Source organism: Ruditapes philippinarum, unplaced genomic scaffold (assembly GCF_026571515.1).
Source record: "Ruditapes philippinarum isolate M1 unplaced genomic scaffold, ASM2657151v2 ctg10839_1_1_1_1, whole genome shotgun sequence".
Classification (NCBI taxonomy): Eukaryota; Metazoa; Mollusca; class Bivalvia; order Venerida; family Veneridae; genus Ruditapes; species Ruditapes philippinarum.
This window is the reverse complement of record NW_026855155.1, coordinates 11,030-23,658: the sequence shown is the minus strand read 5'-3', so window position 1 is coordinate 23,658 and position 12,629 is coordinate 11,030. Positions and strand designations below refer to the sequence as shown.

The following is a 12,629-nucleotide window of genomic DNA, read 5'->3' as shown; positions in this document are numbered from 1 at the left end:
CCTAGAATACAAGTTTATCTCTTCTAAATAATCAATTATGTTTTTTGATGGAATTGTATCAAAAAGTTCTTTGAGTGAATTTACAGAATAAAATCTATTAATTGCCTGTGAAAAATCATGACATTCAAGAAGAAAATGCTTGACAGTAAAATTTTCATTACAACCTACACAGAAAGGGGCATTGTCATTTGTGAGGAGATAAGAGTGGGTCATTTTAGTGTGTCCAATTCGGCATCGAAGAAGAACTGTTTGATCACGGCAGTTTGACAGAGATAGAGATGGTGACATATCAAGAGATGGGTTTATATCGTGAAGTTTATTAAAAACGGCATTGTCCCAATTTGCTTTCCATTCAGATGATACGAGTTTATTTATAGCCGGTCTAAAATCACAAGCAGGTAACAATAAGTCAGTTTTTTGAAAATTTAATGATTGTTAAGCTAAAGCATCTACTTTTTCATTTCCTCGTATTCCTACATGGCTTGGAATCCAGTATAAATTAACATATTTTGTTTTTAGTATATCATGAAATCGTAAAAGAAGTTTCTTCACCATGATATTGTCAGATTTTTTATTTTTAATGGATATTAAAACAGAAAGCGAGTCAGAAAATATCACAAATTTATCGTGGGTATGCTGTGCTATGTATGACAATGCTAAATCGATAGCTTTTGCTTCAGCAGTAAAAATTGATGCATTATCTGGTAACCTCATACTATATGTAAAATTATTTTCAAACACAGCCGTACCTACTTTGCAACCTTCTTTTGAACCGTCCGTATAAATATGTATAAAATCTTCATGTTCTTGTTTAATTGCTAGAAACTTCTCTTTGAAATATTCAGGTGAATTTGGTGCCTTTTTTTTATATTTGAAAGGTTAATATTGATTTCCGGGGAATTATAAGTCCGAGGTGGAACATCCTCATCGTCATTTTGAAGGATACTGTCTGGATTAATTTTAAGTTTATCTAAATCATCTTTTAAACGAAGGGGTAATGGTTTAATTTCCTTTGGTTTGTTAACAAGTTTTCAGTATAACTTGGTTTGAAAATAATATTTTTAGCTGGATTTTTCCTATTAGATGAAATTTCTAGTTGCATATTGAAGTGATAGCTTTTTACGACGAAGATAAAGCGATGGTTCCCCAGCTTCCGCATATAGACTTTCTACAGGTGAAGTGCGAAAAGCACCTAAAGCTAAACGTAACCCCTAGTGATGTATGGTATCTAGCATTTGAAGATATGATTTTCTTGCGGACCCATATACTACAGAACCATAATCTAATTTTGATCGGATAAGACTTCTGTATAATTTCAGTAATGTGGAAGAATTTGATCCCCAATTTGTACTTGATAAAACCTTAAGTAAATTTAAAGCTTTTAGGCATTTAGTTTTCAAATGTTTAATATGTTAGGAAAATTCCCACGAAAACAGAGTGAAAAGTATAAAAAATTATACTATGTACAAGATTAATTCATTACCTTATTTATTTTAGTTAAGATTATTACATTGCCATATTTAACAATTGTGATAACAAATGGCATGATAGTAGTCTTTGTAAACGCTTCAAAACTGTTCTCTTTAAGAGTGCTAAAAGGTTATCATCAAATAAATAGTTCATTCCGTTCATTCCGATTGACGTAATTCATAGAAGTATCAAGTAATTTGTCTCAAGTCAATATCCGGTACTAATGTCATAAATTTCCGAGTACAAGTTTTCAAGGATGTATGTTAACAACAAGTACACAATAAAACGACACTCAATGACAAAATCAATGAAACCCAATGATGGAGATATTGTAGCTTAATGTAATAAACTTCGAACGAAAAAATTAATCTAGAAAGAAAAACTAAAAAAAGATTGTATGTGTAAACATATTTTGGAATAAAGAGACATGTAGTTTTATGGAATACATGTGTTATGACGATAAATAATTATGATTAATAAAGTCATCGTCGGATACTCACGGTTGAGCAACATGTAATAAAGATTAATGTAAATGGTTCGACCATGGGTATCCGACGATGGAATTAAGTATGATTCAAACAAAATATTTCCTTATACAGTGTAATTTGTGTCTATGTTTTTTAAACTTTACTATCATTCCAAATACATATCAATTTATAAACAATTTACTTAAAAAGTTAATATTATATTCAAGACAAGTTTCATCCAGTTCTTTGATTATATTAGATTCAACTTTTTGTTATTAAGTAAGTATTTTATCAATTGAAAACCTATCTATCATTCCGAATTGAAGTTTCATATACATGCATTTTACCTGTATTGGCGTTCCATTTAAAAATTGTGAATACTAACAATTGGAATAGACAACCAAGGTAAACTGAATCCAATGAATAGCACCCAGATCACGGCGACAACTTTCCATACTCTGAATACTTCTTAATTTCTTACCTGTAATAAGTGATTTACTGAGAATATACATTTCATGTAAAACTGATTAATTGTTCAGACAAAAAAGTCACATGAAAATGCACATTTGTAAATCTCGATAACCAATAAAACAATCGAGTGTAATTCGTCTATTCATTGGATTCCGAAGCAAATCATAATTTAAACAAAAATCTTATATTCGGTTTTATTTCTGAATGTCTTTTCTCGTTCAAATTATTATCTGTAATTATTTATTTCCATATTTATACAAATTTAATTTTAATGTTATTTTTCTCACCGAAAGTAATTAAAAGGGATTTTGAAATCTCATACTGGTTCATCAATTATTCATTACAATCTTCAATTGGTATTGATGCTATAATTAGAATGCTGTATTAACAAAATATAAGTCTATTATTTCATATCACATGTCATTAAAATTAAGTATTCTGAGCTATTCCCTGCGGAGAAAACTCAATCTTACCTCTAGAGGATAACAAACAACTCTGCAAAGTGCACTGATGTAGAGGGCTACTATATCATTGAAATTTGTTTGTTTGTTTTTTGTTTTTTTAATTTTACACCTTCTCTCAACAGTTTTTCAGTCAAGGCGGGTAGTTTCCTAACCATCGTTCCTGGAGAGATGCACCAGTACTAGACGACCTTCCTCCACGCTAAACTACCAAAGCATCTCCCGGAGATCGAATCCACGCCAGAGAGGTACCTGGATTAGAAGTCATCAACTCTATCCACTCGACCACGGAGGCGGTTATATCATTGAAAAGTAAGACCATTTCATTTGTTGGGTTCTCTGACTACCGGAAGTACATCGGGCCAAGAACTTTTTGATCAATACTCGTGACCCTTTAAAGTAGAACTCTGTATTTTGGTCCTCAAAGAACTCATTGACCGTCTTCATAATACCTCCGTTGCTTTTTAAAGCTTGGTTTTCAGTTTTGGAAACAGGAAGAAGTCTCTGAGGGGCCAAGTCCGGAGAATATTTGGGATGGGGAAGAATTTCTGTTGATGGCACCCTTTTGAATTTATTCGGAGGGTATGAGCCAGGGTGTGTCCACTGCATGCTTTGTTTTTATTCGAGATCGAAGTTATGGACCCATGTTTCGATCCGGTAGATAAAACCAGGTTCATCCTCGTAGCGAGACAAAAGATATCTTGAAATGTCAAGCCTGGTCCAAGTCTGGTCGTCAGTCAACTGCCTTAGGACCCATCTAGCGGAAATCTTTGGCATGATATTGACATCAGTCAAAACCAAAAAACCACCACCAACCCCATCCGAAATTTTCTGAACTTTAAAGTTTTTATCCCCACTTCTCTAGCAATGCTTCGCAGGTCTCACCTTCGCAGGTCTTTGCAGGTCTCGCCTTCTGTCGCACATGACCAGACCGTGCACAGCTTCGGCAGTTTCGTTGTTGGTGGCGTCTTCTTTTGTCGCCTATAACCCTCATCATCTCCATTGCTCTCCCTACCCCTCTTAAATTCAGCAGCTCAATTTTCACAGCGCTATAGGAAAGGGACTCTTTTCCAAGTGTATCCATGAAGTATTCAAAGATTTCCTTGAAGGACATTGGGTAAAGAACTTTATGATCAATTTTCGTACACCAAACACGTCCTATGAATTTGACAAACACTCGCCATTTGTATGCCATGTAATTGGAAACAATATGCGTTTATAGTGCAACAATGCAGTTCTTAGACGTTTTCTTGATGCTCTAGAATTGTTTTACAAGAACGCTAATATCGTTATATTAAGTGTCAGTAAGGTGGCATATCAACACTGCAAGAACGCCAATGGAACGCTTTAAGAACATTGTGCGAACGAAGTATATGCTCTATAAACGTACCGGAAACGTACAAAACAGAACGTCAGTTTAACGGGTAGCTGAAACTTGCAATTTTGTAAAACGAAAGAGAAAATATATCAGGTACTGTATTTTTCAACAAATACCGCTTATTGTCACCGTAATAACCCCATGTCAGTGTGACGGTAATGAATCTGCCACACTTATAATTGGTGAAATTATTATTATAACTTGTAGTTCTCCAGTTCTCTTTAAAATTAATGGGTTTTTCTCCTAAAATAGAGAACTCTAAACTTCTCCTAACTTTCTCTTTTTATTCCATTCAATCTAAAATGTTAACACACTCCTATTTAAAAAAAATGTTGTCACTAAACGTAATATCGATCGTTGTTTTTACAAATGTAGGTTGAGTATTTTTTTCTGAATCAAATTACGTAATTCTCTTTTCGAACCAATTATTGTATGGATATAGAATATACAAGGCAGTTAATATCGTATTCCGGTTTTGAAGCAGGAAAAACTGCTTAATAATATAAAATGACACCGCCAATTGGCATGTACAATTACAGTCAATGACAAATCAATTAACTGTTTGTTATTTTATCTATTTTGCTGTCACAGAATAGCAATTCTAATTCCCCTTTAATGTTAGGAAAACAGACTGTGATTGCATTTATATGGATTTGTCTTTCTACATTATAGGTTTTACATAGGTTTTACAGACTCAATCAAACCGAGCCTGCAACATTTTCAATTTTGCCGTGTTGGGCTTTCTTTGGGGATTCTGTATTTATCTATTTTACAACAATAATTTTGAAAGAAATCGAACATCAATGCCAACTGATTCCTAGTTGAAAAATTATTTTAACAAGTTTTTAATACACCTAAATGCATAAATTATAGAGAATATTGAATGAGTGTAGGTTTAATACTAAATTTATTGCTTTTATGTATGTGTTATGTCGTATTTTAAGTTTCTTCTATTTTGCAATTTTCAGCTTGAGTGGTTCCACTATTCGCTCTAAAATATTGTTTAATCACCTTAAGGATATGTTGCCTGCTTTTTAAATTGCCGTTTGACGTCTTACTTGTAATATGCATGCTTCATTACATCAGATGTCCTTTCAAAATTCCATCTATTTAGTTCCGCCCACTGTTTTCTCGTTTAGGGTACGCGCATTTTTTTAATTGGGGACCATACGCCGCTTTTCATGGAAAGGCACTACTTTGTCACATTGAAAGTTCCATGTTAACCGACGTATGACCACATCTGCGAATGTTTCTAAAATCAAAATATTAATATTTTCGTGTTGAATTATTGAATTATGCTTAAGCCGGTGCTAGTGGGCGTTGACGGTAACTTGCACTTTCCAGTACCGTCAATGAACATGCTCAATCAAACCGAGCCTGCAACATTTTCAATTTTGTCGTGTTATGCTCTCTTAGGGATTCTGTTTTTCTCTATTATATTGAATAAAATTTTATTACTCTGGTTGCTATGGCAACAAATAGACTGAAAATATAGCAAATTCTGCAAATAAACTGGATCCAGTGATAAGGCAAAAAGTACTGGAAACATGAAATATGTGTAGATGGCTGTCTGGAAATTATGCACATTTTTTCTGTTCTTCCTACGTTGAAAATTCTGGTTGCTATGACAACGAATAGACTGAAAATATGGCAAATTTAACATTTTAAATTCGCTTGACAACAGGATACAGTCGTTCTACGTAAAAGTAAAGAAAATATGAATTCCTATAGAATGATCAAAACGGCAGACTTGAAAATGTTGCAGGTTCGATTTGATTACGGCCTAGCACAAGCTTAAGCAGATTTCAACACTTTTAACATGAATTTATGTTGAAATTTTGAATTTAGAAACATCTACAAAATGTGTTCTACAGAGGTTACCATGAACCGTTCAATGTGCACTGTAAGTGACCGATCCATGAAAGGCGGCGTTTGTCCCCAATTAAAGAAAAAAACCGTTAAACCGAATTAGGCATTAAAGTTTTTGAATTTGGAATGAAATATATTCAAATAGAGGTTTAACAAGCAACTTTTTCTTAGAAACGGTCCTTTCAATGCTTAAAGTTGATTTTGATAGATTTACAAAGAAAGTAATCTGGGATTCCCCGAAGACAAGATATATTATGAGATGTGATGCTTTTTTTAAAGGGGAAATTAAAACCTCAAGTTTTTTGCTTTGCCTTTTTATTTTTATAATTTGGGTTAACATCCTAAATTTACAGAAAAGTGATGTAATGAAAGGGGGGCATACTAAAATAAAATGTTTACAATAAAAATCCCCAAAGGAAATTAAAAAAGGGCGCTATTAAATTTTAATATCATGAAATAATCTTAAAAGGGTTTAAGAACATTCCCACTTATTGAATTTTTTTGAATGCATCATTTTCCCCTGAAAAAAAAATTTATACTTTTTATAAAAAAAAAATTTATTCTATTGGGTTTCTATTTTTAAACATTGCATATTATATTAACATTTTATAGTCTGGCAAACAGAGGACTTGTAAGAATTCCTTATCAGTTACAAATTATTTCATATTATTTAATCATTTACTTGTTCATTTGAATTCCTTATCAGTTACAAATAGTTATCATTTTAGTGATTAGCCTGTCCGTGCTCTGCCTTGTGCCCTGTCCTGTTCTTTTTTTGTTTGGGGTCCACCGGGGCTTCTTGCCACTGGTTCGGGTTACTGGGTCATGTGGGTGTTGCGTTCATGGAATGCCGCCTTTCCTTGTTGATCTTGTTGATCATATGTTTTTGATTCTTTCGAGCGTTCGGTATGGAATTAAAAATACCATATTATTAACATAAAGATAAGTGTTAGTTTTATACATTGCATATAGCAGCGTTGATAAAACAGCTTTTCATAAATCTAAAACGCAAAATGAAGAAAAGTTCAGCAGCAACAGCTTTTGCCGTGTTGGGCTTTCTTTAGGGATTCTTATTTATCTATATGATTTGGTGACATGAGACGATGTCCCAGCATAATCACACTCATTTTTATTGTCTGGCAAAAAGACAACTTGTTTCTTTCGTGCGTTTGGTATGGAATTAAAAATACCATATTATTTACATAATGATAAGTAATGTACTTTATGGAATATAACATTCGAATACTGTTTACTTTTTCAAGATTTTTACACAACATTATTATATTTAAGCTTTGAAACAGAGTTTGTCAAATTTTCAGGTTCAAAACAGCTTAAAATTATTTCTAAAGACTTCAATTCATTACGAAATCCACTAGTAAAGAACAATATTGATTATTTCTATACAATGATACTACATCCAAAATCAATAAGGAGAGATAGCATCCGAGAGAATTATTTGTTAGTCAAATTAATTAAGCTTATCCAATTTACATAATCTTTGCTCGACAGTTTTATCTGTTCTTGCTTGAGATATCCATATTTTAGCATTTAATGACAGGATTAAGGTCAAAAAGTCAAATATTTATGGATATCTAGAAATAAGGCCAGACAAAACAATGTTCATGGTTAGCTTTGGGTACACTTTTACGTATTGTAATATTCAACGAGAATAAACTGTTTTATAAATAAGGACCTTCTGAAGGTTAACTCTCATAATTATATAGTATGAATAAACTCGAGGGACGGAAGATATTTCATTTAAGGCATACAACACTTTTCTGAATGAAATTAAAAGAAAAGTCATGGCGTCTTCATATGTCAGATTAGTTCTTAACTGCGGCATTTTATATATTAAACACGTTTTGGTTTCCTTATATGCATTCTAGATTCTAATATTTTTGCTTTGACTGTATCGTTATTCTTTACAATACTGCACTAGGTCATTTATAACAAAGCAATCGTCTGCTTTTAGAGAAAATGGTAAAATTAGGCGTATAAAAATAACAACTTGTTTACTTTATGGAAACAATGCATTTCATCAAGTCTTCCTTTATTTAATCTTGACATGTCTTATGAGCCTGCAACATTTTAAATTGTGTCGTTTTTTTACATTCTTTAGGGATTATTTTTTTCTGTTTTATTTGCTCATATAACGCAAATAAAAAAAAAAATCATGTAATCGGTGTCTATATTTCGAAACCAAATATTCTGAACTTAAAATGAAAAGAAGTCAGTTCTTATTATTTATTGCGCGTTTTTGCGTACATTTCCCTACAAGCCTCAGCTATTTTCATGTTGAAGCTGATGTGGAATTAAAACTAATACAAGCTGAAACATTTAGTTTAGACTCAAAAAGAACGGAAATATCCACGCCTTCAACATTAAAATTTTCAATAAAACAAATGTCCCATTAAAGTTGATTTGCTTTAATTGTCTTTTACATTCTATGTTGAAATAAACTAGGAAAAGCGTTATTAAACTTGTTGTTGTTTTTTCTTTCTTTCTTTTTTTGTTTTTTTTTGTTTTTTTTTGTTTTTTTTTTGTTTAGAGAAAACTCACCAAAAACGTTTCATGTTTATATACAGTCAAACGTGTATTAAGCGACCGGGCAAGGGAAACACCAAAAACGGTTGCTTAATGAAACGGTCTCTTAAGACAGTCAGCATGATATAAAAGTCAAAATTTATAAATGACATCTTTTTTATTCGATGGGATTGTTTTTCAACTTCATTTTTATATAAATAATGAATAATAAGTACGCTCCGACAATCTAAAACGGATTCAAAGTAAAAATAACGTTCTGATATTTTATTGACAAAACAGTTTTGATCCATTACGTACATGTTTGACATTTTTTCCAGAATTTTTTAACTTCTCGTTGTTTTTCCTTGTCTCCAACACGAAAACCCTTTAGTGAAGATGTTTTCTGTTGTGCATTTTTTCATTTGAAATAAACAAACTACATCTATTTGTTACGATTAATTTAATGGCTGATCAAGTTCAAGGTCAATTCAATGCAGTCTAAATGTCAAACAAGCGAAGCGTATACACCATCTCAGTATGGGCGGAGCGTTGCCATTGTTTAATCCGATATTATTGGATAATACACGTCACGCGTATACTTAACTTCATTTGCATACACTAAAACGGTTTGGGAAATAGAGTTTTTCACACGTTTATTGGTGTGTTTTGATTGCTGACACTTGTGACATAACGAGGTGGCGTTCTCTAAAAACTCAATTACTTGACAGGTAAAAGTGGTCGTTTAATGAAAAGATTGATGTCAATTAGGTGACTAATTAGCGGTCGCTGGTCGCGTTGAGCAAAAGTCGCTTAATACATTAAAGATATAGACAGAAAATGATCGGGGGGAATTTAAAGTGGTCGTTTAAGACAAAAGTCGCTTAATACACGTGGTCGCATGGGCAAGTTAGACTGTATAGACAACACGCATGTATATTTTGGACTTAAAACAGCTAAGATTCAAGCCTTTGCTTTGAATTTTATTGCTTATCTGCTTAGATAATTTAAAATCTTACACATGAATAGGGGTAATATGCTTGTATCAATGAATTTTAATTCATTTTTTGCGAAAAAATTGTTTGCTTTCATTCATGACGTCAATACGGCATGTCTCTTTGGTTATGTTATAAAGTAATTCTATAAAGTTCGAGAAAGATGAGTACGGATTTTGCAAATGTTTATTGTTGTGGCTTTGTTAATTTTAACATGATTTAAAACAAAAATTCCCAACATTTTAAAATTACTAAAATGGTAAATTCTGTAAACCTCAAAGAAATGCAATTTACTGTTCCCTTCCCTAGCACCAAAATAAGCATAATTTATCATTTAGAATTTTGAATGCTGAAACATAAAAAATCTACAGATGTGTTAATACGGTGATTTGCATAGACCTTCCATGTGACACGTACGTTCGATTTCCTTAAAAAGCGGAATAGATCCCTGTGGAAAAGAATGCGTTTTCCTCTAGATGATTATTAAAGGCATGTTTGTTTTGAAGCATTATGAATGATGCTAAAAATAATGTGTTATTCTTTCCTTTTCCCACTGTTACATGATATTAAAATTGAAACGTTTTGTAAACAACAATTACCACAAACTAATAATAAACTAGAAGAGAAACTTCAGTTTTGCTTCTTTCATTAAAAATCTAGCTGTAATAATCATTCAAAACATAAATATTCAACTGAAAAGTACTTGGAAACAACCACGCCAGTCTGTTCCTTTAGAAACGTTTATTCAAAACATTGACACCGATATCAATTCATTTCGACCAAAATCGTCATATTACAATAATCTTTCAAAAAATAGATAAATATAGAATCCCAAAAGAAAGCCCAACACGGCAAAATTGAAAATGTTGCAGGCTCGGTTTGATTGAGCCTGTTCATGGACGGTACTGTCAATTGCAAACTACCGTCCACGCCCCCTAGCACCGGCTTAAGCAGAATTCAACATTTAAACATGAAATAGTAAAATTTTGAATTTAGAAACATCCGCAGATGTGTTCATACGGCGGTTATCATGGAACCTTCAATGTGACACTTCCGTGCCATTCCATGAAAAGCGGCGTATGGTCCCCAAGTAATAAAAAGCGTGTGCCCTAAACGAGAAAACAATGGGCGGAACTTAATAAAATGGAATTTTGAAAGGGGATCAGAGGTTATGAAGCCTGCGTATCACAGATAAGACGTCAAAAGACAAATTTAAAAAGCAGGCAACATATCCTAAGGGTGATTCAACATTATTCAAGTAGGAATAAGACCACAGAAACAAAATATGAAAAACAAGATCAACAAGGAAAGGTGGCGTTCAATGAACGCAACCCCCATATGACCCAGCAACAAGAACCAATGGCAAGGAGCCCAGGCGGACCCCAAACACAAAAAGGACAGGGCAACGACACGTTAATCATTAAATGATAAATAATTTTAATAGATTCAAAAACAGAACTGATATTATTATTAAACCTGCCGATTAGGGCTCAGATCTTGGACATAGACCACTATATTTCAGAAGCCGAACGTCAGTTCAAAGAAACCAACTTCTACAAGCAATTAGATTATGATCCTACACTAAAATGTGCAGACAAAGTATCCTCTGTTGTTGAAGACATGTTGAAACAAGGAAAAATCTCTGAGAAAAACAAAGACTACTTAATAGTCCCTAAGCCTAAAGCTGGTAGATTTTACATTCTTCCTAAAATACACAAAGAAGGAATCCCAGGCTGCCCCATTGTATCTGCCAACGGTCACCAAACAGAACGTATCTCAGAATTTGTTGACCACCATCTTCGGCCATTTGTATGCGCTTTGCCTTCTCATTTGCAGAACACCACTGATTATCTAAGAAAATTACAATCTCAGAAAGATTTACCTGACCAAACGCTTTTGCAATCTATGGATGTTACTGCATTATACACTAACATCCCCCACGAAGATGGCATTGCAGCGTGCAAAGAAGCATGGGATTCTCGTATAAGAAAGAATCCTCCCACATAAACACTGATCGAACTTCTCGTACTTATTCTGAAATGCAACAACTTTGTTTTCTGTGACAAACATTTCCTACAGGTACAGGGCACGGCTATGGGGACTAAAATGGCGCCATCTTACGCCAACGTGTTTATGGGCAAATTAGAAGGACAACTGCTAGCTGCAGTACCTCTTAAAATATGATAAACAAGATCAACAAGGAAATGCGGCGTTCAATGAACGTAACCATTCTTAAACCATTCAGTTGGTTACGCTATATAGATAACATCGACATGCAATGGTGTCACGGGGAAGAATCTTTGCAAGATTTTCTTTACAGAGCTAATACTTTTCACAAATCTATAAAGTTCACCACATAGGTATCAAACGAACAACATGATTTTCTCGACACAGTATCTCATATTAAAGACAATCATATAATTACTGATTTTACTATGTCATGTTTAAATGTTGAATTCTGCTTAAGCCGGTGCTAGGGGGCGTGGACGGTAATTTGCACTTTCAAGAACCGTCCATGAACAGGCTCAATCAAACCGAGCCTGCAATATTTTCAATTTTGCCGTGTTGGGCTTTCTTTAGGAATTCTGTATTTATCTATTGTATTCAAAAACTATTGATAAACACCAATACCTTCTTCCAAGCAGCTGCCACCCTCGACACTGTTGTAAGAACATACCATACAGTTTGGCTTTGAGAATCAAACGAATCTGTTCAAATCCCAGCACGTTCTATATCAGAGCAAAAGAACTGTCTGAACATCTTAGGAAGCGATGATACAAGGAAGAAGACATTGCAGACGCGATCTTAAGTGCAGACAGCAAGCACAGGAAGGACTTCCATTTTATAGTTGGACACTACGCTTTCCTCTTTTGATTGCATCTGACGGACCAAGTGGGAGACTCTATGGTGGATAGTTCGTAAAGCCCTTTGAGACTGATTTGTCTTAAAATTCTGGAAACAAAGTGATCCCTCGGAAGCATTAATCACAACAAAATAA

General features: G+C 33.7%; 1 protein-coding gene across 1 annotated transcript; it reads left to right on the top strand.

Annotated features, from left to right (window-relative positions):
* Window positions 1-11,075: 11,075 nt before the first annotated feature.
* Window positions 11,076-11,638, top strand: LOC132742288 (uncharacterized; the record flags this gene model as incomplete). The annotated part of the gene is made up of 1 exon (XM_060730653.1): window positions 11,076-11,638. A coding segment is annotated over one exon (563 nt), but the record flags the coding sequence as incomplete, so codon positions are not given.
* Between the last annotated feature and the right edge of the window lie 991 nt (window positions 11,639-12,629).